The sequence below is a fragment of the Diplodia seriata genome (genome assembly GCF_021436955.1).
Source record: "Diplodia seriata strain FDS-637 chromosome Unknown scaffold_3, whole genome shotgun sequence".
Classification (NCBI taxonomy): domain Eukaryota; kingdom Fungi; phylum Ascomycota; class Dothideomycetes; order Botryosphaeriales; family Botryosphaeriaceae; genus Diplodia; species Diplodia seriata.
In genome coordinates this window covers 3,496,203-3,522,995 of record NW_027117310.1, presented here as the reverse complement: position 1 = coordinate 3,522,995, position 26,793 = coordinate 3,496,203, and the positions used below count along the sequence as shown (strand labels likewise).

Below are 26,793 nucleotides of genomic sequence, written 5' to 3'. Positions count from 1 at the left end.
GCTGATAGAATAGAGTAGAAAAAAAAAATTTACATATTCATCGACATCATTTCATCGAGATCGTTCTATACATGTGTACGTCGTAAGTCGTGCAAAGATGATCCTGCCAGCAGAACCTTTTTTTCCACCCTTCCATCTCTCGCCATTGCCTACAACAGCCACAGCATGGCTGTTTGCAGTCCAGCCACGCTCAACCACAACGAAACCTTAGCCCAGGAAGTCGTCCCCACCACCGCCGAGGAGGCATCCGACGCCGAATCCGTCCGTTCAGCGCTGGCAGCAGCAGTGGCCGTGGCCTGGCCCGAAGCTGTAGTAGCCGACGTCAGCACCCGCTCATCATACTGCACGAACAGCGCCTTCTGCGGCGCTTCCAGATCACGCTTGCCTTGCTGTGCCTCCGCCTGCGCCTCGGCCGTCGCATCCGCCGCCGTCGCATCGGTATCGTTGCCGTCGCCCGTCATGGACGGCGTGAGCCGCAGCAAGGCGGCGGCGCCTTCCCGGTCCAGCGTCCACGTCCAGACGTCATCGTACCCGAGGTCGACCGTCGTGTTCGCCCACACGTCCTCGACGGCGTAGTAGCCCGACGACGCGAGCCCGAGGTCCTTGGGCGAGATGCGGAAGACCTGGTCGGCGTCGTCGGGCTCGGACGCGAAGAGCTCGCGCGCGGCGCCGCCGGCCCCGTAGTTGGCCAGCACGGCGACGACGACGCCCGTGCCCGGGTCGGGCCCCGCCAGCCACACCTGCCGCTGCTGGCCCCTCTGCGCGTTCGCGTTGCCCGCCGTGGGCACCATCGGGTGGACCGCGGTGAAGGCGGCGACGGCGTTGGCGACGGGGTGCGCGAGGAGCGTGGTGCTGAGGGTCGTCGCGTCGGTGCCGAGCAGCAAGGGCGAGCCCGCCCCGATCCAGTGCGTCAGAACGGCGCGCTGCTGGGAGTCTGTTAGACCGGTGAGCGCGGCGGAGGCGCCGACGGGCAGGGCGTCGAGGTCCGGGTGGATCGTCAGCAAGTCGGCGCTGTCCAGCCGCGGCAGGATGTACTGCCGGTACCGCTCGATGGCGCGCTGGACGCTGGACCATTGCGTGAGGGTGGTCTGGTTGGGGGCGGTGAGGGCGCGGGAGGTGCGGAGGGCGTCGGCGCTGGTGAGTGTGTCAGTTCATCTTTCAGGGGAGAGGATGGTTGGGGGGGGGGGGGGGGGGGGGGGGGGGGGGGGGGGAAGGAAGGAAGGAAGGGAGTTGAAGGAGGGCTGCTGGCTGCTGGCTCGCTCGCTCGCTCACTACTCACTTCGATCGCCAGATGTCGTAGTAGGTCGTGTTCACGTCCAGCTCATACCCGACGTGCAGCCGCATCTTCCGCCCGGATGCCTGGATCGCCTTGTGGTAGCAGGCCACGCTGCCGCTGTTGTCGCGGGAGAGGTCGGCGCCGGCGTCGGGAGAGCCGGGCGTGACGTAGTCCAGCTTGATGAGGTCGACGCCCCTGGCCGGGTGTTAGAAAAAAAAAAATCATTCCGTTCGGATCAAGAGAGGAGGGGGGACTCACCAATCGGCAAACTGCTTGACGTTGGAATTGCAATACTCCTGCGCGCCGGTCTTGTTGTAGTCGATGTCGCAGCGCGACATGGCGCGGCACGGCTCGTCCTCATTATCAGCCCGGATCGCCGAGAGCGGGATGCCGTCGGTGCCCTCGATGGTCTTGTCCGCGTCGGCGGCGAAGTAGCCCGGCAGGACGTAGACGCCCAGCTTGGCGCCGCCGCCGTGCAGGTGCTCGGCCAGCGCGGGCAGGTCGAACAGGTCCGGGTCGTAGGCGATGCGGCCGTGCTCGTCGTCGCCGCGGTCCGCCAGCGACCAGCCCGCGTCCAGCGCGCAGTACTCGTAGCCGTACGCCCCGAGCGCCGACCGCATCGCGTCGCATTGCTCGATCACGTTGGCCTGGTTGAGCTCGAATTTGGCGTCGCCCGAGAGCGATTGCAGCGCCGACGACGTCCAGCCCCGGGCCGGGGCGGAGAAGCCGTTGGGCGTCTTGCCGTAGCGGAGCGTGTCGGCGTGCACGATGGTGGGGAGGAGGAGGGTTAGAAGTGCTGGGAGCATTGGTGAAGAAAACATGGTGGGCTACACAGGACTACTGAGGCCTTGCAGCGAGCAGAATGCAGGTTCCGTTTTTTAGTCCCGTCCCCTTATTTGTACTCGGAAAGCTGCAATGAGGACTGCAACGATGAGAGGCTGGTCCTGCATGCGAGGGCTGGGGCTCTGCCGCCACCGAATGCGTTGAGGCACTGCCAACTGTCGTGGGATTCCGGATTGGCCGGCCCGCCCCAAGTGGTACGGAAGATCGGCTGGTTTCATTGTCGGATTGGGCGTGGGAAGCCACGGCACGGGAAGGTTTTGCATGGGAGGTCTGCTTGTTGTCGGCGCTGGAAACGGCGTGGTATGCATGTAAGCCGCATGGGTCCGCGCGGGAAAGCATTGGTGAATGTACCTTGCCTGGCGTGACGCGACATCATGCTACCAGCCATCTTTTACCAGCCTTGGTAATCCAAGGACTTCCCAGGGATTCGGGCTGTGCTCTGATTTGCTGGCAGCCGAGACGGCTCAGCTTGATCCTTGTCGGGTGTCCAGAAGCGGAGCATTTCAGAAGAGCGACACCATGGATGGTCGTGCAAACTGAACGAAATTCTCGGAAAGAGCAGGTGAAGAGACGAGAGCCAGTGTTTGACTCACTTCGACCCGGTTCCCAGAAGAGAGTTTCGCGTCCAGCGTGGCTGTCGCGTCTTTCCCGTATTCTTCCAGGGCTGAGCGGGTACATATGCAAGTGAGATCTTGGCAGCTTACCTCCGCTCGTGCTAAGACCCTTGTACGCGGATCAGGGCGGGGTTCCAGACGCCGAATTCCGATTGCGTCCAGCGGACTGCCAATTTCTTTCCTTCTGAAGAGTAGAGGGATAGAAGCACCTGTATATATTCTATCGGGGAAAAAGACGAGGGTGTTTTACGGAGCGTTCCGGTAACATGCTACTCCACTTCTCATGATTGAGCTACGGCATTGTTCATCGAACTTCCGTTGATGCTATACATCGGGTCATACCCCAGTGATGATCTGCCAGGTCTGTCGTCATTGCACACGAATCACAGCGCCACTCCGAACTCAGTCTACAGGTATCGAACCTTGAGGCGCAGAGTTCAAACTAAATCACCCCCATATGTTCAATCACACGAACGGCCCCTCTCGGCCGCATGGCTCACATCCCAATGGTCAGAAAGCCCACCTTGATCGTCACAAGTCCTGATTCAGTGTCTCTCCACTGTCGAGTCCGAAAAAGCAATATCTGCTAAAGCACATTGTTGTCTTTGGTTTCCCCAACAGGGGTTGGTTTGCCGGCAATCCTTTGGGGATGTCTCCACGGAAATGGGTGGATTGCTCATAGTCAGGATCTGTTTGTCAGTGAGAACACGGCTGGATGAGGAAGAGTCCAGCAGTACAGGTTGGTGAAAACTACGGGAGCGGTCAAGTGTGATGTTCTGGGCGCCTCTCGGCAAGCTGCAGGATTCCGTCATGGTAGGAAAGCCAGGCTCGCAAAGCTGCCAGCGCGGCAGCTGTGTACGGAGTCATCGAATCAGCTGCGGTGCTGTGAGATGAGAAAGCGCTCTTGTTGAATCGTTGGTTGGGCGCCCTCGCCCGGGGACAATTTTGTAGTACATATTTCCAACCCACAACACTCTCTTTCACGTACGACCATAGGTCGCAGAATATAGGGCTTCCCGTCCGCTCAGCCGTACTCAAGCTGCGAACCGGCCGATTAGTACTCAAGTGGGTGACCATTGGGGAATCCCGGCTGTTGTACGTTTTGCAATTTCTTTTTTGCGCGCCGAGTGGAGAAGCATTGGCCTCGTTTTGCTCTGTGCCCTCAACGACCACACGGTAGAATGCAAAATTCAAAGCCTTTCCCAGCATCTTCTGCAAACGACAACACACTACGTAGGTAGGTCTTCTATCTGATTGTGGCTCCGAGGCTCCTTATATACTTCTCCAATGATGTCCCAACCGAATTGACCTGTCGTCGGAAGGATGAATTGATCATGATACCCTTCTGCTTTATGATCATCGGAAAAGTCTCGCTTGTCGTTCTTTAGTATTGTGAACAGTATGTCCGACTCCGTCCTCTTCTGAGCTAATAGCATGACAGCTTTGAAATCCTTCGCGCTGACGGCGGCGTGAAGCGTAAGTGTCCGATAATACTCGGGCATCATTGTGGATAATGTCTCAACGACGTCCCCAAGACGCAGTGCTGCAGCAGCGAAGAGGGCTGAAACCAGGGCTTGATGATATTTTACTCCGAACATTTCAGGGCGGAGGAAACGGACGCATTGCTTGATAATGTCCTCGTGCCGCCCGACCAGAGCCATGTTCAGCGGTGTGTAGCCCTCAAAATCAGTGAAGTCGTAGATCTTTTTGTTCCGTATTCCCATTTCCACTAAAGCGCTCCAAATACCGGCCAGTGACAGAACATGGACCAGGTGTTTCTGCTTCGTGTGATTGCCAAGTTGCCATGCCATGAAAGGTGTAAGCAGCTTTGCCGAAGTGCTTTCCCTGTTTTTCCAAAACATCGCGGAGTTTCTGGTCTTGGAATCCGTTTCGCTGAGTTCATTGAACCACTGGGGGAAGTATCCGGAGGAAAAGACGGTCCCTTCCAGATGGTTCTTATCTGGTGGAAGGAAGCTCAAGGGCAAGTGATCGTCCTCTTCCCACCATAAGAATAGGTCCAGGAGATCTGTTTGCGAAATCTCATTGTTCTCAACTTTGATCATGTGGAAGATCCAATATCTGTTGGCATAACTCGCCAGTGGAAAAGCGAGCTGAAAGACTTGCCTATGTTCTTCTTGCGGAGCCTTTAGCCACGCTGTGGTATTCCATGGTCGACCTTTTCTTTGGCGTATCCAGTCTCTGAACATGATCGGAAAGGCCTGCATCTCTTGAAAGCGCAAGTAGTTGATACAAGACCGAGATAGTTGGAAATGTCCTCTACCTGAAGATGATTTTCCGGTAAATGCGTCCAATTCTTCCAAGCCACCCTGGAGAAGATAATCGGGCACAGTCTGGTGAATGAATTGGGCATAGGGGCCGGCAATTCCTCCTTTTTCTGCAAGGCAGCTATCCGTAACAACCTCTACAAGGCCTTTTGAGAGATCTGTGATGACGACTTTTAGATCTTCATCCTTCAGCACGAAGTGTTCGCTGGTTCGGCAACGGAGTACAGAATTGCAGGTCGGCTTCGCTTCCACAATCAGTGCTTCTCGAATCTCGGGCAGAGTCAATGGTCTGAATGAGAAGAGTATCCACTGAAAGAGCTTGACTGTCTGAGGTCGATCGTCCGGCTCGCTGCCTTGGAGAAGGATTCGGTATAGACCTTCCAGCTTTTCCGGCACCTGCTGTATCTTCCCGATAATATGCTGTGCTGGTTTTCGTTTCCGATGAAGACGTGTGACCTGATCCAGAACCAAGGCGACCCATTGAAAAATACCGTTGGCCTTTTCAATGATGATGTTCCCCAACAAATCTCTGTCCAGCTCACCGAGCTTTTTCATCGTACTGTGACTCTTCACAAAGTTCTCGATATCGCGATGGTTCTCTTTCTCTACTCCGATGGTAAGGTTGGCGTTTTCCACAATGATGGGATAGTACCGGCAAGAAAAACACAGTCTGACTGAGGAAGGGGCTTCAGCAGCCATTTGCTGGAAGTCTTGAGTGAGCTTGTTGGCCCGATCCTCCCCCATTTCATCAAGAGCGTCGATGAAAATCGTCACCCGGCGTTCTTGAGATGCTGACTTTAGAACTTTCTGAAGAGATTCCCGCAACTCCTGTTCGCTCCAAGTCCATTTTTTCCCACGTCGACCACGCAGCTCTACTCTTTTCTGATATTCTCGCGTCAGATCTGACAGATGCTCCGGGAAACGGGGCAGTATCTGATGTAGTATTGAGCGGTAAACGCCGAGCGGGGATTTTTGAAGTTCTCTGCCTCGCCCGTGAACAAAGAATGCGGCCAAAATTTCCCGCTCGGAGGCATCCATGGTCCTTCTCATATGACGAACAGCGTGTTTCATCGACGTTGACTTGCCTGCACCAGGGTTTCCCAAAACCCACAGTGTTTCCCGTGACTTGTCCTTGCAAGATGGATCACTTTGATGGGTCACAACCTGTCCCCGAGTTCCATCGGCCACATCGGTATCATCTTTCCCGTTCCAATAAAGGAAAACCGGGTGGTCAACAATCCATTCGCAGGTTCCGTCAGCAGGGTTGATATCGTCCTCGTGTTCACGCGAAAATTGTTCAAGGAAAGCAAGTGACTTCAGGCACTCTATTCTCAGTCAGATCGGTAAATTCACGTATTTGGGCCCAAAACTGACCATTTCCGTGATTTTTCGTCAGGGCCAGAAGCTGATCACTTGTGTGATTTTTAGTCGTCTGGTTTACTATGCAAAGGTAATGGAAAACCGTCAGAGTCCATTTTGTCATGTTATACAGCCGGATTCCGGGGTTTTATACTGACCCAAAGATCGTGTACGGGTACGATCTTTCATGGCCCTCAGCCTGGTCAAGACCATTTGATAAACGTCATCGAATGGTCCATTAAATTTGACAAGGTCGCTGTGGGTCCGGTCTACAGGTACCACCCGATGTGCTTCCTGCAAGTCGTCGTAAAGTTTGCCTTGCGTTGCAGACGCAGGCTTGACAAGCAATTCGAGGGGCCCATTCATCGCCCATACACCTTCCGTCTGATCATTGCGATGCGTATTAGCCGTGCAACCCTACACCAAGTTCAGATGCTCAGGTTTACCTGTATCGCAGTAGGGGATTCTTGAGTCTCGTAGAAGTTGACACATTCGAACTCTCCACTCTCCCATAAGCGCCGAATGATCTTTGGGAACATTTCCCCGAGATGACGGAGGGTTGGGGAGTTCCTGTCATCAAGGGTATATAGCAAAGTTCTTCTCAAAGGTTCATCCAATATCGGTACGAGGGATTCGATGTTCATCCCCTGACTAGGTACACCGAAAAACAGGATTCCTTTCAAGGCTTTGAATGTTGCTTGCCCGATCGGATCACTACTCTCCGCCATTTGGATGACTGCCTGGCCAGATTTATCAATAGTTTGCGTCAACACAAGCATGAAAACTCACATTCTTAGCTATCAGACCCCCAAGGCTGTGAGCAATGATTATCAGAGGCTTTGGGTCGGGAGTCTGTATTTCAAAGTAAGTTTTAATCGGGGGCGATTTATCATATGGGACATACAACAGAACTTTCTTGCAGAGAGCTGAGTGTAATTCGCAAGGCGGTACCCAGGTCGTAGATGTTTTGAACCGAGCGACCTCGCGTGTTGTAACCGTATGTAAAGATCCTCGTCGAAGGGAGATCCATCGGGAGATCATCGCGGAGCCACATGTAGGCATGTTTCTTCTGCTTGAAGGAGCCAAAAGCATGCCCATTAAGGCCGCTAATTGCAACTATGCTGAGGCTTGTAAGCAGTGCACCGGAAATCTTCGATCGGAAGATGACCTACTCAAGTTCGCAATCCTCATCCTCGGATGAATGCAACGGAGTCAAGCCTTGGAAATGTGTGTCGAATTGCAACCGCCTGGCCGGGATGGCGCTGCCCTTGCGATCTGACTGAAGGCTAGTAAAATGCTCATCATTTTCCATTAACAGTGCTGGAATCCGGCTGAAGCTCAGCGTCGCGTCCTGTGAGTTGAAAAAAGGATGTCGAGCAAGCGAACGGACCGTGACCTGTGTGTCGTCCTCAAGAGACAACTGCTCTTTTACCAGTTGGACAACATCTCGTACAGCGTAGTCGTATGGTATTCCTCTCAACCTGAACGTCGTTTCGGCTTCCGAGACCATCGTTGTGAACACAGTGTAAGGGCACGAAACTCTCAGCTTTGCTTGTTGATACGGAGGGGTGGACCAGTTCAGCTCAGCTGCGAGCTTCGTCGCGATCTCGAATGCGGAGAATGATGGTTATTGATGAGCTTGACGAGTCGCGCGAAGGGTCACCGCATGAATACCAGCCCGAATCCGTTCGTGTCAATGTAGAGAGACAAGATGAAGGTGGGGCAGGGAGCGTCTGCGCTTACATTTGCATGTAACCAATCAGGAATCCTCAGACAGCAGCCCCGCATGATAGCCTCCAAGGCTGATGGAGCCTGATCTCGGACACTATCACCAGACACACTCTACGGGCGTATAGCAGAAAGAGGCAGGACAAACATGTTCCCGCTTGCCGCATTCGCATTGACAGCGCTCCTGGGCGCAAGCATGCTTTTCGTGGTAAGCGGCGTGGGGCCATACGGGACAGGTTGAGCGCTGCCGGGCTAGTAGGTGACATGCTTCGTTATGAGCGTGGGGATGTGTTGGAAAAGAAGGACGGGCCGATAAGACAACTGCCATTATCGTTTAACTTTCTTTCTACGTCTTAGTCTTCTCTTATCTCGTGGAAACCTCGGAGTTTTGATGGAATGACTACAAGTCTCTTCAACTGACGACGGAAGCCCTTGGAAGTCCTCCGTCTTTAATAAGCTATATGCTGTTTATTACTTAATTTGCAATAACCCCCATCTGCGTGAATTCGTCTAATGTGCACCAAGGCCTTGGGAGATTCTAAATATGTATCCATGGCCCACGGAACTGGAAGAGTATTGCATATATAATTGCCAATTGTTCAGCTCTCTTACATCAAGGCAATGAAATGCCTACGACAGCGTTGGTGGTTTAGTGGTAAAATTCATCGTTGCCATGAAAGTTGAGTTCTTCCGAGAAATCAATACCATAAATTCGATGAGCCCCGGGTTCGATTCCCGGCCGACGCATTCTTTTGCCCTTTGGGCATCTGTTTTGCTATCTGGAGCGTTTGGGATGGGTTGCTTCGAAATCGGGGTGTGCAGGGGAAAATTGTGTGGAAGTGATTGTTTGTGGTGGTTGCCGTGCGTGCATGGCATGTCACTGTTTTGCCATGTCGCCCCGTCCCTACAGAACGCCACAACAGCTGAACAGAGCCCGAAGAATTGAAGTGTCAAGTGAGTTTGACATGTCTTTGATTATCAGAGCTTCGTGCCACTGCGGATGACACAAGAATTTAGCCCTCACGACCATTTTTCGTGGACTTCACTTGCGCAGGTACTCGAATCCAATTCCTGGGCGTAGAGGTAAGTAAGACTTCAGTGCGGAGAGGTTCATCCAGATATTAGATTTAGCCACCCACATATACAAGAGAAGAGTGCAGCATCCCCGCGGAGCTCAGAGAGTTCAGATTTCTGTAACATGTTGTGTTACTGTCTTTTACCTCTCTCCCAAAAAAATAATCATCAAGGCATGGTACGTAGTGCGTGATGCTGGCCGATTAGTATCATTGCGCAAACCCGTTCGCTATTACATATTAACGTATACATATATCCTTTTTCCCTCACTCCCACATACTCCAGCCTTCCCCCACGGCGCCCCTACCCAATACTATCCGACAGAAACCCCTCAAAATACTCATCCATCCACCCCACCGCCTCCCTCCCAGATTCCCTACTCCCGTCCGCCCAAACCCTCACCGTCCCCACATAGCCATCCGGCCTCACAATCGCCACCGCCGTCTCGCCCCCCTCCAGCCCGCCCAACCACTTCTCAATGCACCCCACGCCCCGCGTATCCAACGCCGCGCCGCAATCGTCCAAATACACCGTCCACGGCGCGTCGCGCAGCGCGGCGGGCAGGTCGGCCAGCTCGAGCCGCGCCCGGGGCGTGGCCGTGACGAGCGCCCACGTCAGCAGGCACGAGGTCGCGGTGTAGCGGGCGGGGCACACGAAGGCGTCGTGCGGGGCGGCGGCGGGCGGCTGCAGCGTGTAGCTGGCGTCGGTGGCGGCGCTCATGCGGCCGGTGAAGGACTGCTGCGGCGAGCCGGCGGCGCGGCAGAGGGCGTCGAGGAAGGGACGAGAGATTGTCGCGTCGCCGCAGAAGAGGTAGATGCGGAACTGGCCCAGCGCCGGGATGTCGAGGTGCACGTCGACCGGGTTGGCGTCGGCGTAGCGCGTCGCCTTCGCCGGCGGGGGCAGGCGGCCCGGGGCGAGGGCGCCGCGGAAGGGGCGGGGGGAGGCGATGAGCGCGTGGTTGAGGACGTTGGCGTCGTACTCGGCGCCGACGCCTGAGATGAAGCGCGTGTAGGCGGCGAAGTTGGTGGCGAGCGCGTCCCAGTCGCCCGCCGCGAAGGTGCGGGCGTGCGCGTAGTCGAACTTAATTAGGTCTTCGGCGACCTTGCGCCGCTCGGCTTCGTAGGTGGCGAGGAGGGCAGGCTTGGCCAGCTTGCGGACCGCGAAGTTGAGCTTCCAGGCCAGGTTCCATGCGTCGTGCATCGAGGTGTTCCTGTGGTGGTCAGTGCTTAGGGTGATGGATAGGGAAGAAGCATCGACACTTACATGCCCTGCGCGGCCTTGGGCGAGTGCGTGTGAGCGGCCTGTGCGGCTAGTGAGCGCGATTTTTTCTTCCCACTGGTTGCGGGGGCTCCTTACGTCTCCACAGATGAACACCCGCCTCCTTTGATCTGCGAATTTGGTGGAGACGCGTTGCCCGACTACATAGCGCCCAAACCACTCTGTATATTGTTAGCCCGGTGAGTTATATGTAGCCTTCGTATAGGTGATACACATACCGACCGTCTTCCACCGGAGGCGAAAGGGGTACATGATCTCCTTGGCCCGTTGCATGACAAGTGACTGCGAAAGCTCGTCCCTGGATGTGCCCCCCCTCAAATCCGGCTTTAATTCAACATACACCCGAGTCATGTTCCGCTCGCGCGGCATCATCATGATTGATCCAGCGTCCTCGGAATGGATCAGGGCTTTGGACCAGAGGTCTGGGAAGTCCGTCTCGATTTCGCCGTCCAGGATGCCCCAGACCGAGTCGGACGACGCCCCTATGAACTGGGCCCCAATCGACTTCCGGATCGCCGAACGGCCCCCGTCGCATCCGACAAGGTAGCTGGCATTCGTGGTACATCGATACTGGTTGTCAGCCAAGTAAGTGATTTCGAGCGGACTTGTTTTTCCCGTGTAGGCGTAATCCATCAACGTCGTGTCCCTTCGGATCTCAATGTTGCGCTCTTTCAGATCGTTGATGAAAACGTCCTCGATGATACCTTGATGGACAAGCAGAAGATAGGGATCCAGAAGGTCGACAGTCTCCGGTGGGTAGTGTACGGCTCGTCTGTCTCTGTGCATCTTCTCCTTCTGGGAAGACTTCTTCCTCGACAATCAGCATTTCTGTTACTACCTGTCTTGACTGAAGAAGATGTATTCTGTACAGGGGAAAGATTGCAAATACCCAAAAGCATATATCAAAGACCTTCACGCCCTTGCGCAGGAGCCCGTCAACCAACCGCATCTGACGCAAGGTTTCGAGAGTTTTGGGTTGGAGACCGTCTGCTCTGCCGACCAACGTCTGGTGTGCCCTGTTGTCAACTATATTGATCTTGATCCCGAAGCGAACGAGATTGTTCCTGAGTAGAGGTTAATTCTCCACTTCCTGATACTGGTACGACGGAAACTGACGCAAGCATGAGGCCTGCCGGGCCAGCTCCTGCGATGGCGACATCGCAGTTATGTAGGCTGCGGCTGAAGTTTGGCATAATATCCGGAAGTGAAACATTGCTCCTGCTCTCAAATCAGTCCTTGGTCTCCCATTCGTCTCGAACAAGGTTGAACGGAACCTTGAATGTGCGTTGCGCTTGACCAGACCCGAAAGTTGCAGAGGCATCGAGTGATCGGTAGGCTTCGCTGAGGGAGGGATTGTAGGAGACGGCCATTCTTTAAGTCCATTTTCCCTTTTTTGACAGGGAAGTGAATGTTGGGTGCCGGCTTGGGCTCGGGAGATCACTTGTGGGATGACAGTTGCGCCACCTCTGTCGATCCCTTCGGGACCCTCGGCTTGTGCCGATTCAGGGTCACGTCCGCCCCGTACCTTCACCCCGAAAGACCCCGTTGACGACATCCGGCGGCCGTTGGGAACTTGAGACAGACCCACAATTTTTGAGGCGAAGGGACGGGCGCTAGCCTGTACGTACCAATTCCGGCAATTTTCAGGCTCCATCCATTTCCGCCGTTATATGGTTCGATAATCGAGAATGTTCCTTGAAGATCTTGTTCTTTGAGATCTTAGATTTCCGACGTCGCTTGGGTGATTGCTTGTAGTACCTCCCTTTGTGGTTGGGAATGAAGTAGGTCATCTGCACGATTCGTGTTAAACAAGCACTCGAGCCTATTGCACGGAGCCCCTCGCCACAGGGGTTTACCGTCAAGACAGCCATGATTCAAAAACGTCCGGTGAGCCCAGTGCACCTTCTGCCCATTTCCCTTATCGTGACGTACCAAAGAAGATGAGCGCGATGGTGTTATCACCCATGCTAAGTACCGACGAAATACACAAGTTCTCGAAGCCTACAGACGCGGATCGCATGTCGTTGATTCCTTTCCGGTTCGCATGAGGAACGCGTCATAGGGACAAGTAGTCGTCCGACACTGTGCACGCGGAGGACCGGAGATAGGTGACGAAGGAGCGAGCGTCAGGTGATGGAGCGTGCCCCGAAAAGAATGTGACCGGTTCTTAGCGTAGGAAGTCGACGGGGGAGCAGGCCATCCACTGGGAAAAAAGCAAAGCTCGGACGGCAGATGTTGGCGGTACTTAAGTACCATTCGCTTAAGCAAGTGACATCACAACATTAGAAGATCTTGTCCGAGCGTCCTTGTCCTTTTTTTCTTTTGGCGCTTGCACTCATTTTCCTTCATGTCCAGAGACCGCCACCCGACGGTTGGGATTTGGCGGGCTGTGAAGAAGGGAGGATGGATGGGATGGCCTTTCTTTCTCTTTTTGCTTTTCTCTTTAAATGTCCATACTCAGATGCACAGCCAGCCTTCGGTGGCCGATCCCGGAGATCGGAGATGATCAGATAGGCATCCGCCTCGTTCACTGGCTATCCGAACATATACCCGGTTCGCCTCGATCGAAGTTAGCTGCGTGAATTGGGGCATTTCCAGCAGCCTTCGGCCCGGCCCGAGATCGAGGGCCAAACACTGGAGCCTTAGTACAGCTTTTGAAGACCATATCAGGAAAAGGGAATGAGAATTCGATATCAAATCAATTCATACAGTTCGTGTTGAATGGGTCTCCTTACGGTTTCTGTGTTTAGGTTCCGTTCGCCGGCTGCTTCCACTCCTTCCCATCGACAGTAGTAGTCAGCGTGCCATTCGCCTCGAAAATATTCGTCATCACATCAATCCTTAAGTGAAACCCATCCGGACTCGTCTTCTTCGTCGCGTTAGTCTTGCCCGTCTGGACCAGATCCGAATACCAATCCACCACCTCCAGCGTCGGCGACGGATTCGCCGTCGTCACATTCTCCCGGCCATCCAAGAACGTCAGCCCGTCGTCCGAAAAGCCGCGATACGTGACGACCACGTTCGCAAGCGCCGTGCCGTCCGCGTTCTCCCCAAGCACCACCTCCGCCTCCCCCGCCGCCTTCCCGACCAACGTGTACGTCCCCGCTCCGGGGTACTCCCTCGCCGGCGGCCGCTCCCCGGGCACATACGGCGTCCCCCATGGCACCACATCCGACGCCTCCACCACCTCCGGGCGGGGCCTCGCCTCCCTCGCCGTCAACCGCGCCAGCATCAACCGCGCCGTCCTGCCCCCGGGCTCCGTCGAGTCGCGACAGGGCTCTGGATTCGTCCCGCCGCACGCCGGCGCCACGGCGAGGGCCTGCCAGTACGCGATCCTCGTGCCATCCGGCGCCCACCTCGGATCCGCCCTGCCGTTCCACTGCGGATCGTTAACGGCGCCGTCCGTCCCGTTGCCGGCGGCGTTGATCTGCTGCCCGAAATAATCCCCGCGGTCGCCGTGCGCGTCGATCAGGTACGGCTGGAAGAAGCGGCGGGCGCCGTTGTTGCGGGTCGACGCCGCGGCGGACGCGACGACGGCGTCGACGAGCGGCGGGACGTGCCGCATGCCCGCCATGAACATCTGGCGGCCGCTGCCGCGCGTGTCCATGGCCACCGTCCACGCGTCGTCGGGGGAAATGGCGACGGGGTCGGTGTACTCGGGGTGGCTGGTCAGCCGGCGGATGGCGCCGGTGGCGAGCGAGACGGCGAAGGCGTCGATGTTGCAGGACTCGCGCGGGTAGCCGATGTAGGTGATCTCGGCGCCGGTGCCGCTGAAGCCGCGCAGCTCGCCGACGGTGATGGCGGCGGGGTCGAGGGCGAGGTGCGTGCCGTTGCTCGTGAGGGGCTGCGGGCCGTTGGGGTTGAAGAGGAGGGTGACGTTGGTCAGGTCGTAGCGCGGGGCGAGCGGCGTGCCGGTCGTGGGGGCCGGGTTGAAGGCGAGGCGGGCGAAGTAGGTTTGCTGGTCCAGCTTGCCGCTGGCGGTTTGGCTGAAGGAGTTGAAGCCGAGGTGCGCGTCGTCCGGGTGGAGGCGCAGCTCGCGGATGAGACCGCTGGCGCCGGAGCCGTCGGCTTTGACGTTCCAGCGGATCGGGTAGATGTGCACTTTGTCTGGGGTGCAATCGGTGCTGTTGAGGTGGTTGTCGCCACAGTCGATGATGTTCGAGCCGGCTAGCATTCTCTTGCCATCTCTGAAGGTTTGGGGGTAGTCTGTGGTGTCACTCCGTCCCACCGTGTTCTCCTCGGGCACTCCGCAGGTAATGCACTTCCACGCATCACCGTTGGGGAATGTACTGCCATCGGCCTTGACCAGAATGATCTGGCTCCCATTGTAGATGCTGGCCGAGTCTGGGGCAGCGGGGGCACCTACGAAGGTCACGGTGGCAGTCACATGGTTCCCATCTGGTAGGAAGCTCCCCGACTGAAGCCCTGTGGTCTTTCCGATGCATCCAGTCCTTCGTGGATTGATGTCTGGCGTGCAGGAGGCCTCATCCGTGCTCGGCGTGACGGGTGGCAGGGGCAGCTCAGTGACCGAGATCGGCTCGGGATCTGGCGGCGGTGGGATTGTCTCGTCGTTTTTGACTGGCGACTGTAGAGCTGGAGCTGCCAGGGCAGCCACATACAGGAGGGTGGCGCTGGTGGTAACGGAAAGACGCATTGCGGTTGGACCTTCAAGCTTGTCTGATGGTTGGAGCTTCCACAAACGGACTTTCAGCGTGTTTTATACACCAGCAGGGAGACGAATCCCTAACATATCCGTACGGGCAGACGTGTGATATATGCACATCCTAATAAGGCTCGTCGGGCCTCTTATACGCGACTAAACCGTACCAGCACCTACCCGCATACGGTTACGTCCATACGAGAGTATACGAACACGGGTACGTCCTATGACGTCAGCGCATTGGGGTTGCGGTATCCCGAACGGAAACACTTACCAAAAACGGCTCTTGCAAAACACCGCAATCCAATCCTATGAAACCGCCTCCCAGTCAGGGAGGGCGCAATGCATTGCTTCCGCGTAACACGGCGTAAGTGGTCATGCACAAAACAAGCAATGGAGTGCTCCAACTCACAGTGTATCCATATATCCATGCACTACCGATTCAACTCGGAGAGTCCATATCGGAAGAAGCTGCCGTTTTCCAATGCATGTCGCGTGCGAACTACTTGTAGATCGTATCCCCTGCTCAGACCATTCATGTCCTTCGCGTTGACCACGGGATGCTTGAAGCGTTTACAGAAGATCGGAGGGTTTGATGCGCTTTGCTCAAGGAGCACCTGTCATAACAACATCTTCCTGTAGCACAAAGCCTGCTTCCTCTAAGCGTCGAATGATACGGCCTTGGTTCTCATTGCGCGCTCGAGTGTAGATCTCTGACGCAAGGGATTGGCCGAGCCACGAGGGTCGCAGGTCTGAGAGGTGAGCCAAGAAATCTTCTTCTCCCTGCTTAGCAGCCTCGAAGCACTCAGAAGACAGCATAACCTTCGAGGATAGAAGGTCAGCCTTTGAATGGCGCAGAATGAGGTTTGCACAAGCCATCTTGCTCTTTATCACAGCGTAATATAGAGCTGTCTTCCCCCAACAATCTTGAGCTTCTATCTCGATGTTGGCGCAGGAGAGAAGAAGTTGCGTCGTGGTCCGGTAGCCCATAAAAGCGGACTTCATCAAGGGTGTCCAGCCACAAGTGCCACGCGTGTTGGGATCGGCTTGTTCATCGGCGAGAAGGATGTCGACAACTTCGGGATGCATAGTAGTTACGGCTTTCGAAAGCAGGGTCTCCCCCCGTTCGTCCTTGGTTTCTAGGTCAGATATTCCTGGGGAGACACAGAATTTGGCCATTTCTACTACACCCGCCTCATTATGGCCCCTTTCGTAAGCCTCAAGTAACATACGCATAATCGCCGCAAGCGCTTTGGTATCGGTACGGTTCGGATCTGTCCGGGGGTCCTCGAGAAGAAGTTTGATGACATCTTTGTCTGATCTCGACATAGCTTCCATCAAAGGCATCGGCCATCCGCGGTTGGGATCAGCTCCATTTTCCAACAGCAGTGACACCCCTCCAGCAAAACCTTGTTGCACACAGTGAAGAAGGAGCGAACGCCCGTCTCCTGAGGTTTCGACGTCTGCTCCAGCGCCGATCAGCTTTTGGCAGACTTTCAAATTTCGTTTTCTCAGAGCCGCGAGTAGTGGGGTTTCTTTATGTTCGTCGCTCCAGAAATTGATGAACTCCTCTGCTGTGTATCGATTGGAGCAGTGCTCGATCAACATGGTGATCGCAACATTTTTCCCTTCATGGATTGCAAAATGTAGTGCTGATTCAGCATGATCAGTAGGAGGACCTTTCCCATATGCATCGATCATCTGACGAATGATACCCACGTTCTCGACCACAATAGCGTTCTCGTAAGCAGAGAGAGAGTACCCAGTAAAATCATCGCAGGAAGGGTCAATGCTGGCCCCTGCATTAATGAATGCGCCGACAAGGTCCCCGCGCTCCATTGCAACCGCGCAAAAAAGCGGCGTAACATGGTACCAGTCATTGATGCAAGCATCGATAAGCCTTCCAGGAATCTCTTCAAGCTTTATGTCCAGGTTGCCCAGAAGAAGACACAGAAGAGGAGACGGCTCTTCGAAACCCCTTACTTGAGGAGGACTTCCATGTTCGAGACCCGGGTCACAACAGCTAACCTCTAAAGTCCCCGGAAAATCTTGGGGAACACCGCGGTGAAGAGTGCGATCATCTTCCTCGAACTCTGCTAGTAACTGCTTCCATACGCAACGGATGCCGGCAAGCGCAAAGAGGTTGAATGGTTTCCGGTCTCTGAAGAGAAAGCAATTATCCCATGCGTTTATGAGGTTAAAGTAGTTTGTATCTTGTATGTCGGGCGGGCCATTTTTCCTTTTCGCAGGCAACGCATCGGATTTAAGACGCCCTTCTACTATGAGTGAGTAGATCTCATTGTCGTCGTTAATATGACCCCGGCCAACGGTAAAATGAAAGGGTATTTTATCTTCTCGTATCCACGGCAGAATTTCCAGAAGATCTTGTTGGTCATATTCATAGATCTCGGCAATGATGGTGTGAAAGACCCAAAAACAACGCGCGTAGCCTGCTAATGGAAATTCCTCAAGAAGTCGTTTCATTCCGGTATCTGGGTCATGCTCGAGGTCATTGATGGCATCCACAAGGTCTTCCATCATTAGATACCGAATGCATGAGCGGGACAGTTGAAAGTGAGCGTAGCCAAAAGCCTCGCTTCGTTTTCCGACTCCAATAAGTTTCGCAAGACCGTCTGCTTTCAGGTAATCCAGGACGGACTGATGAATGAACTGTACGGTTACGCGATCGTCGTGTCCCTTGACTTCGGCGAGACCTCGCGAAAGTGTTTTCACAGCCCGACTCACATCCACGAACAGTGGACTTTTTGGAATTTCCGACACGGATCCAGCAGTCGTATTCGTGTCAATGACAAGAGCATGCTGAAGGTCATGCAATTCGAGGTGCGCCACAGCGAACAAGATCCAGTTCAAAAGTTTTATCGCTTGATTCTTCTCCGATCCTTGGAGAGTGCCGAGAAGAGAGTCGTATAGTGCATGCAAATCCGGCGGTAAGCGTCCGATCATGTCGCGAAGGGCGTCTAGAGATTGACCTGTTTCACGGTACGTCTCTACCACTGAGTTCGTGACGAGTGTGGCCCATTGGAACATCCCGTTCGCTTTCTGAATAATGTCGTTCTCCAAAATTTGTGCCTCATTCTCGTTGAACTCGCTGCGAAGCTCAGTGCCGACGATCCTGTCGATATCTTCCGCGTTCTCATCTTCCATGGAAATAGCGAGCTTGCTGATAGTGGGGAGAATTGGGTAATATCGGCACGAGAATATTATCCGGATGTTTGGTACTTTGGTCAATCTCCCAAACCACTTGACTAGATCCACTGCCGTTTGCTTACCAGCCTCATCCAGTGCATCGACCAAGATACACAAGGGATCGGCACAGGAAGCCAGTGCATTCTGGATAAGCTCTTGTAGCTCGCTTTCCTTCCATTGTAAACTCGTTGTGGCCATGCGCTTTTCATCGTAACAGCACATGAAACTGGAGCGGACTTGGGGCAGACGAAAAGCTAATTGGTGAAGAACTGAGCGAAGGAAGCCCATCTGGCTGTGTTGCAGAGAAACCCCACGAGCATGGAAGAAGAAGGACACTAGGGTCACGAAGGCGGGAAGGTGGCGGTTGAGATATTCCCAGGTGTGCTTCATCAGTGTTGATTTCCCCGATCCAGGGTGTCCCCGAATACACAGTCGCCGAAGTTCGGCCTCTTGTGGGTCGCGGGACCAGTCGTTCCAGTTCTGAAAAGTTGTGTTGCGCGTAAGCCATTCGCATGTATCTTCTCCAGGACAGAGTTCATCACGTCGCCAATGTTGCTCGGGAAAGCCGATAGATTGGAGAGCCTCAATCTCCTCGCTCGTTGGTGGTTTTGTTTCTGTGTCTGGTTGTTTTTGTTTGTTTCCCTCTCCCCAAAGCTGGATCTCCGAGAGTACGCGGTCATAGTCTGCATCATTTGGCTGGAACTTCACTATCTCCGAGTGATTGCGATTGATTGCGACGGAAGTGTCACTCATCGAGGTAGCCGACGTTTTCGTAACGAGGAGTTTTGCTGGACCGGTGGTCTCCCACCTTCCAGATAGCTGCAGTGTATTTAGACTTTTGGAGGCCAACTCAGGGGTCGAGCTTACATTTTGTACCGTAGGCGTCTCTTGGGTCTCGAAGAATGCAACAACAGAGGTCTGTTTCATGGTAAGGCGCGCTTTGCGGAAGTTCTCTTGCTGGAGCTGCAGGAAGGCAGAATCCACTCCAAGGCTTGCAACGAGATCTCTGTTTGGCTGTTCCTTGACCATGGTGATCAGAGCTTCAACAGACATACCCTTTTGGGGGACCCCAAAAAGCAGTATGCATTTGACACTCTGAAGAATGCGCTCGTTCCCTAGCCGTAGACCGAAAGCGTGTGTAGACAGTTCAACAATTGCCTGAACTCTTGTCAGCAATCTCTCGCATGAACGAACCCCCTACTCAAAAGTGACCCCAAGACTTTATTAAATGAGTTGACTCACCTGTTCAACCACAAGTCCGCCAAGACTGTGGCCGAGGAGGATCAAAGATCTATCCGATTTGGAGGCTTTGGTTGTAGCTGAAACGAGACCTCGGAGACTGGACGCTAACTGCGATCCGAGATCAAGAATAGATTGATGAGAGGCGCTTTGTATCATGCTTGTGTCATACCCGTAGATGAAAATTCTGCAATTCGGAAAGTGCGTGGGCAAGGAATCCCGAATCCACATAAAATCAAGTCCTTTGGCTTTGAACGAGCCGAAAGCATGACCATTGAGGCCAGAGAGTGTGATCAGGCTGAATGATCAATGATTAGTCATCTACTCAAGCATTTCGAAAGACTTCGGTATACTTACTCGGTATTGCATTGATCATCTTCCACGTGGTGCAATGGTGTGAAGCCGTGAAAGTGAGTGTCCAGAGTGAGATCAACGAAACGTCCTGCGATGTTGTGGTCTGGTTCTCGAAATGACCATGCACCGATCTGCTGTTTTGAGGCAATTGCCGCGGGCGTTTCGAGTAGGGACAGTGTAGCGGTCTTCGAGTCGTCCTTCAATGGATGCTGTGCAAGTGACCGTACGAGAACTTTGCTTTTGTCAACACTCAGTAGGCGGGATACCAGGACTTGAACATTGTCCCTGTCGTAAGCGCGGGGTATGCCCTGGAGCCTGTACGTGAGGGCTGTTTCCGCAGCCATCTCGGCCAGTGCCTGCACCAGCCACGCTTTCGCATGGAACCTCTTGCTGGAAGTGGCTCACATAGGCTAGCGATAAGGCCTCTTTGTTCGAGGAATATCTGGTGAGGTTGAAGTTGTCAGGACATGTCGAGGCCGACGTCAAGGCAGCAGCGGAGACCGTGTCGCAAGGCTGCAGTCACAAATTGCTTTTCGCCCTGCGGCGTCACGGGAGTCAGCGCCAGATGATCGGAAGCAATGATAGGTGGCACAAATCTATCGTTCTTGATTGGCAAAGAGCCCCCCGGTCGGTATATGCTGCAGTGTCCTGGGCGGCGAATTCGTATGCATGCCCCTATTACACGGGGATATTAGGCGAACAATAAAAGAATTTCAGGCAGAGAATTTTACTGTGCCCGAGTGGAATGGTCGACTACGCTCACTACATCCAAGTACCCCTCGCAATCGTCAGGGTTCTGTAGACCAGAAACCAAATTTACACAGGCTTAAATGTAAAGGAAAACAAATCAGTCCAGTGCTGTGCGCCGAATGAAAGCGAGGCGAACACTCACATTTTATTAGGAGATTATCGCTGCGCGTTATGGTCATGGCATTGCTTTTTGCCGTTGTCACTCCCTACGGACTCAACGAGATCAACTGTCATGAGCAGTTGGAACCTTTTTCCGGATCATTCCTGTTTTCGGATACTAGATTCTTAGTATCTCCAACTGCTGGAATTGCTCACCAACCTCCCAATTGGATGCCTCCCACATGGCACTTTCAGTCGTGTTGTTGCAAGAACGTCATGTACATACCTCCAGAGGTCGAAGACTCTGTCTCTATTTCCAATATCTTTGGTGTTCCAAGTCCATGCGGTCGATTTTCCTGGCGCATACCGCCCAAAACGCCTATAAATGCATCCAACGCCACCCCTTCGGAAGCTATTCGTCTTTACTCTTCGTCACTGCTGTCATCATCCCCATCCTGGTCGAGCCATTTGGACATGTAAATGCCGTTGTCCAACCAGTATCCAAGCTTCCGGTAGTAATCCCGCACACCCACACCGGAGATAACACTGATCTTCTTACTACCATGCTCCTCCCTCGCGATCCTCTCCGCCTCCTCCATCAGAAGAGTACCAAAGCCCTGGTGCTGGAACTTCTTGGGGTCACGACCGTGCATCGGCACCGCCGTCCCATAGACATGAAGCTCACGAACCATACTCGTAGGCTGCCCCGTCAGCTCCGGGCGGAAGTTGTGCGTCTTGCTCAGCTTCCTCAGACGCAGCAGACCGATCAGGATGTCCTGCTTCGGGTCCTCGTACGCCAAGAACGTCTCCCAGCCGCCGTTGGCGACGTAGTCTCTGCGCACGAGCTCGACCTGGCTGGGCCGGATCTTGTTCTTGACCTCGTTGATGCCGACCTCGCGGGTGCGCACGTCGCGGCAGCTGGTGCCGAAGTCCTTCATGCGGGCGAGGGCCAGCTCGCGCAGGTTGCCGTTCTCGACGCCGGCGGTGACGAGCGGCATGGGGATGTCGCGCTGGACGCGGTAGATGCGGGTCCACGGCGGGACGAGGGCGAGGATGCGGGCGACGAGGTCGATCAGCGCGTTGGGCGTATAGTTCTTGTAGCGGCCCGTCCGCCACAGCTCGTAGAGGCCGGTGCCGCGGATGACGAGCGTGGGGTAGATCTTCAGGCCGTCGGTGCGGAAGTCGGGGTTCTCGAAGTACTCGCGGAACTGGTCCAGGTCGCGCTCCATGCCGACGTTGGGCAGGTCCGGCATCATGTGCGAGACGACCTTGAAGCCGGCGTCCTTGGCCAGCTTGAATGTCTCCGCCACCGCGGCGACCGTGTGGCCGCGGTTGGTGTCGCGCGCGACGTCCTCGTACAGGCTCTGGACGCCGACTTCCAGACGCGTGCATCCATACCGCAGCATGGCGCTCAGGTGCTGGTCCAAGCAGTAGTCTGGCCGGGTCTCGATTGTGATACCCACGCACTTGACGTTGCTCATCTCGCCCGCCATCACGGCCTCGTCCACGTTGGTAGTCTGGTACCCGCTCAGCGCATTATGCAGCTGGGAGATGAATTCGTCGCGGTAGCTCTCGGGCAACGACATGAAGGTTCCGCCCATGATAATGTACTCGACTTTGTCCACACTGTGTCCCAACGCCTTGATCTGGTCGACTCTGCCGCGCGCCTGCTCGTAGGGATCGTACCGTGCGCGGATAGCGCGCATGGAGGTAGGCTCATAGCCGGTGTATGACTGGGTTGAGTATTCGAAGTCGGAATCGGGGCCGCCCGGGCAGTAAACGCAGATGTTGCCGGTGTAGGAGATGTGAGGACAGCGGTGGGGCTTGCACATAACCGCCACCACGGCGATTCCGGATGATGTGCCTGCAGCGCCTCAGTCAGAATTAAGACTGCGGAAACAAACACTATGGTGTGACATACGGATCGGTTTTGCTATTAATTTTGGTAAAATATATTTTTTGTAGTGCTCTGGTACGGCGGCGATGATAGCCGTGAGTGGCGGCTGGGTGCTCAGGTAGTGCTTCTTGGCCATCTGGCCGCGAAGCGCATTGAGGTTGATATCCTTCTTGGGTTTGGAGCCATCCAGCGAGGCCTCGTAGTCCTGGATGAGTGCACTGGCAATGTCTGCGCAGGCGCGCATGTAGCGCTCGTTTTCCGGCGGCAGCTTGACATTTTTGGGAAGCCGACGGCCCTTGGGGATGGCCTCGGTCATGGTGGTGGTCGCCATGGTGGGCTGATGACTGATCGCCTGAGATCTTGGGGTCTTGTGCTTGGGTTGCGGAGGTGGAGCTTATGACATGGGCATGGCGGGCATGTGCATGTGGGCGGCGGCGGGATGGTCATCGGATTCTGGGCGGCCGATGAAAACCTCCAATCGGTCCCTGCGCTTGCAACACCTCCGCGTCGCAGCTGTTTGAACCCAGCAACCACACCAAACACCCCCGTCTTTTCCATCTCCCCTCTCTCCCCTCTCGCATATCTCACCATGCAGGCTTTCCGCCGTCCCGTCCAAGCGGCTCTGTCCGCCGCTGCCCGCAGGCAGGCCTACTCCACCGCCTCGCCCTATGCCTCCACCAACATCAACCTGCGCATCAACAAGGACACCAAGGTTCTGTTCCAGGGCTTCACTGGCAGGCAGGGAACGTACGTGCGCCCCTTTCCGCCCTGGAGCGACGCGACGCTAATTCGCCCGCAGTTTCCACGCCCAGCAGGCTATCGAGTACGGTATGCAACTCCCGCCCCGAAACTCGCGCACGCAACACGTTGATAAAGGAAATTAAGGCACGAACGTCGTTGGCGGCACCAACCCCAAGAAGGCCGGCACCGAGCACCTGGGCAAGCCTGTCTTCGCCAGCGTTGAGGAGGCCCGCAAGACCACGGGCGCCGATGCCTCGGCCATCTTCGTTCCCCCGCCGCTTGCTGCCGCCAGTATCGAGGAGGCCATCGCTGCCGAGGTTCCCCTTGTCGTGACTATCACCGAGGGTATCCCGCAGCACGACATGGTCCGCATCACCGACATGCTCAAGACCCAGAACAAGACCCGCATGCTCGGCCCCAACTGCCCTGGTATCATTGCCCCGGTAATTATCCCCCACCTCTGGCTTGGGGTACGTGTATCTGATAGCTGGAGCAGGAACAATGCAAGATCGGCATCATGCCCGGCTTCATCCACAAGCGCGGCCGCGTTGGTATCGTCTCGCGTTCGGGTACCCTGACCTACGAGGCCGTCAACCAGACGACCCAGACCGGCCTTGGCCAGTCCCTCGTCGTCGGCATTGGCGGTGACCCCTTCTCCGGTACCAGCTTCATCGACTGCCTCGACATCTTCCTGAAGGACGAGGAGACGGACGGTATTATCATGATCGGTGAGATCGGTGGCAGCGCGGAGGAGGATGCCGCGGACTTCCTCAAGGCCAACAACACGTCCAACAAGCCCGTTGTCAGCTTCATCGCTGGTATCTCTGCGCCCCCGGGCAGGCGCATGGGTCACGCCGGTATGTCATCCCCTTTGCTGAGCTTAATTGCATCGTTGCTGACCAAATCCAGGTGCTATCGTCAGCGGCGGCAAGGGCGACGCCAACTCCAAGATCACCGCTCTCGAGGGTGCCGGTGTCATCGTTGAGCGGAGTCCTGCTGCTCTTGGCAAGTCTCTGCACGCCGAGTTCGTCAGGCGCGACCTGATATAAACTTACGCGGACGAGATGGAAAAAGAAGGGTGTGGTGGGGAGGCTGGGTTGATATTTGTTTAATGCCGGATCAGAGCTTGGAATTTCTAGCGGATGTACCTGCATCATCTCCGGCGGCGATTTGCTCGCTGTTGTACAGTTATTTTAGATTGGCGGCAACAGGGCGGTTCTGGCACTCATAAACCGAATACCCGCAAGCAGGAACTGCGAATTGGCTGAGATGCAGGCGATGACGCTGCGTGAGCGTGCCGAAGCTTGAGCTCGACGGCGGCTGGGCGGGCGGGTGCAGTTGTGGGATCCGCGGTGATCCCTGCTCCGAGCTGCTCCGCCCCGGATTATTGTAATCACCATCACCCCTCGATCGTTCCTCCTACCCAACATCCCTCCATCCTCGCTCTGTTTCTGTCGCCGCGGTCCGTGAAAATGTGTGTCGCCCTCTTCGCCGCCGCGCGCAATCGCGCCCACAGCTAATTTCTCCTGGCCCTTCTCCGCAGGCTGTCCGGCATTCTCATCTTCAACCAAAAGGGCGAGAACCTCATCTTCCGCGCCTTTCGCAACGACTGCCGCCCGCGCCTCGCCGATGTCTTCCGCATCCAGGTGATCAGCAATGCGCAGGTGCGCTCGCCCATCCTCACGCTCGGCTCGACGACATTCAGCCACGTGAAACACGAGAACATCTACATCGTCGCCGTTACCAAGAGCAATGCCAACGCCGCACTCGTGTTCGAGTTCCTGTACCGCCTGGTCGGCCTGGGCAAGGCCTACTTCGGCAAGTTCGACGAGGAGGCCGTCAAGAATAACTTCGTGCTAGTCTACGAGCTGCTCGATGGTACGCTAGACCCTGAGAAATATACTCCGCTTGTTGGGCTCGACAACAGCAACGGCGGCATTATAAGGCGGGGCTGACGAGAGCAGAGATCCTCGACTTCGGATACCCGCAGAATACGGAAACGGAGACGCTCAAGATGTACATCACGACCGAGGGTGTCAAGTCGGAGCGGGCAATGGTGCGCGCAATGTCAGGATGGAAACTGGAACGCTCGGCTGACAGCAGTTTTGCAGGAGGACTCGTCCAAGATCACAATGCAGGCCACCGGAGCGCTCTCCTGGCGAAGGGCAGACATCAAGTACCGCAAGAACGAGGCCTTCGTGGACGTCATCGAGGACGTGAACCTACTCATGTCCGCGACGGGCACCGTCCTCCGCGCCGACGTCAACGGACAGATCGTCATGCGCGCCTACCTCTCGGGAACGCCGGAATGCAAGTTCGGACTCAACGACCGGCTGACGCTGGGCGAGGACAGCCTGTCGGCGCCGTCGGGCAACCGGGCGGGCACCAAGGCGACGCGGGCGGCCGCGGGCTCCGTCACGCTCGAAGACTGCCAGTTCCACCAGTGCGTGAAGCTGGGCAAGTTCGACACGGACCGCATCATCAGCTTCGTGCCGCCCGACGGCGAGTTCGAGCTGATGCGCTACCGCGCGACGGAGAACGTCAACCTGCCGTTCAAGGTGCACGCCATCGTCAACGAGGTGGGCAAGACCAAGGTCGAGTACAGCATCGCCATCCGCGCCAACTACGGCTCCAAGCTCTTCGCCACCAACGTCGTCGTCCGCATCCCCACCCCGCTCAACACCGCCAGCATCTCGTCCCGCACCAGCCAGGGCAAGGCCAAGTACGAGCCCGAGCACAACAACATCGTCTGGAAGATCCCCCGCTTCACCGGCCAGAGCGAGTACGTCCTCAGCGCCGAGGCCACCCTCACCAGCATGACCAACCAGAAGGCCTGGAGCAGGCCCCCGCTCAGCCTGAACTTCTCCCTGCTCATGTTCACCAGCTCCGGCTTGCTCGTCCGCTACCTCAAGGTCTTCGAGAAGAGCAATTACAGCAGCGTCAAGTGGGTCCGGTACATGACGCGCGCTGGAAATTACGAGATCAGATTCTAGGTAGGCAAGAGGCGGACATGTAAAGAGGCGAAGACCACACATAACGTCATGGGAAAGGATGAGGGGCAATCCTGGGCAGGTCTTGGCGTTTAGGAAGGGGGAGCCTGGAGCCTGAACTCACTTTTATGTCGTTTGCATGGTTGGGATGATATCACAAGACCCCTCCAGGCTTGCATTGGGTTGGTGTTTTATTTTTCTCTTTTCTGGGGACTTGTGTGTTTTTGTTCTTCTCCCACATCCAGTTCAGTTTTCTCGTCTCACGCAGAGACGCTCGCGCGTACTTTTGTTCTATGGAACGAAGGGTGATACCCGGAGCTAGTATGAATGAAAGGTAATAATTAACGGTCAAGTATAACTTTCCGAAAACGTGCAGTGACACTTTCAATTTCACACCTT

At 55.4% G+C, this 26,793-nt stretch overlaps 6 protein-coding genes and 1 non-coding gene across 7 annotated transcripts; 2 read left to right on the top strand and 5 right to left on the bottom strand.

Moving 5' to 3' along the window:
* Window positions 1-149: 149 nt before the first annotated feature.
* On the bottom strand, window positions 150-2,082 carry SLS55_003759 (uncharacterized protein; the record flags this gene model as incomplete). The annotated part of the gene is made up of 3 exons (XM_066775225.1): window positions 150-1,065; window positions 1,280-1,471; window positions 1,535-2,082. 3 exons carry the CDS (start codon window positions 2,080-2,082, stop codon window positions 150-152), a joined length of 1,656 nt encoding a protein of 551 aa, XP_066635344.1.
* Window positions 2,083-8,743: 6,661 nt separating this feature from the next.
* SLS55_003758 lies at window positions 8,744-8,852 on the top strand. The gene has a single exon. It is a non-coding gene; the product is annotated as a tRNA-Gly (tRNA).
* Window positions 8,853-9,147: 295 nt separating this feature from the next.
* Window positions 9,148-11,243, bottom strand: SLS55_003757 (uncharacterized protein; the record flags this gene model as incomplete). Its single annotated transcript, XM_066775224.1, has 5 exons — window positions 9,148-9,176; window positions 9,560-10,389; window positions 10,443-10,480; window positions 10,536-10,618; window positions 10,676-11,243. 5 exons carry the CDS (start codon window positions 11,241-11,243, stop codon window positions 9,148-9,150), a joined length of 1,548 nt encoding a protein of 515 aa, XP_066635343.1.
* A 1,960-nt stretch (window positions 11,244-13,203) lies between these two features.
* Window positions 13,204-15,111, bottom strand: SLS55_003756 (uncharacterized protein; the record flags this gene model as incomplete). The annotated part of the gene is made up of 2 exons (XM_066775223.1): window positions 13,204-15,002; window positions 15,108-15,111. 2 exons carry the CDS (start codon window positions 15,109-15,111, stop codon window positions 13,204-13,206), a joined length of 1,803 nt encoding a protein of 600 aa, XP_066635342.1.
* Window positions 15,112-15,723: 612 nt separating this feature from the next.
* SLS55_003755 (uncharacterized protein) lies at window positions 15,724-19,353 on the bottom strand (the record flags this gene model as incomplete). The annotated part of the gene is made up of 2 exons (XM_066775222.1): window positions 15,724-18,525; window positions 19,192-19,353. 2 exons carry the CDS (start codon window positions 19,351-19,353, stop codon window positions 15,724-15,726), a joined length of 2,964 nt encoding a protein of 987 aa, XP_066635341.1.
* A 1,835-nt stretch (window positions 19,354-21,188) lies between these two features.
* Window positions 21,189-22,994, bottom strand: ELP3 (Elongator subunit; the record flags this gene model as incomplete). The annotated part of the gene is made up of 2 exons (XM_066775221.1): window positions 21,189-22,630; window positions 22,688-22,994. 2 exons carry the CDS (start codon window positions 22,992-22,994, stop codon window positions 21,189-21,191), a joined length of 1,749 nt encoding a protein of 582 aa, XP_066635340.1.
* A 258-nt stretch (window positions 22,995-23,252) lies between these two features.
* APM4 (clathrin associated protein complex medium subunit) lies at window positions 23,253-26,397 on the top strand (the record flags this gene model as incomplete). Its single annotated transcript, XM_066775220.1, has 8 exons — window positions 23,253-23,410; window positions 23,463-23,491; window positions 23,549-23,847; window positions 23,892-24,261; window positions 24,314-24,428; window positions 24,948-25,282; window positions 25,369-25,460; window positions 25,516-26,397. 8 exons carry the CDS (start codon window positions 23,253-23,255, stop codon window positions 26,395-26,397), a joined length of 2,280 nt encoding a protein of 759 aa, XP_066635339.1.
* Between the last annotated feature and the right edge of the window lie 396 nt (window positions 26,398-26,793).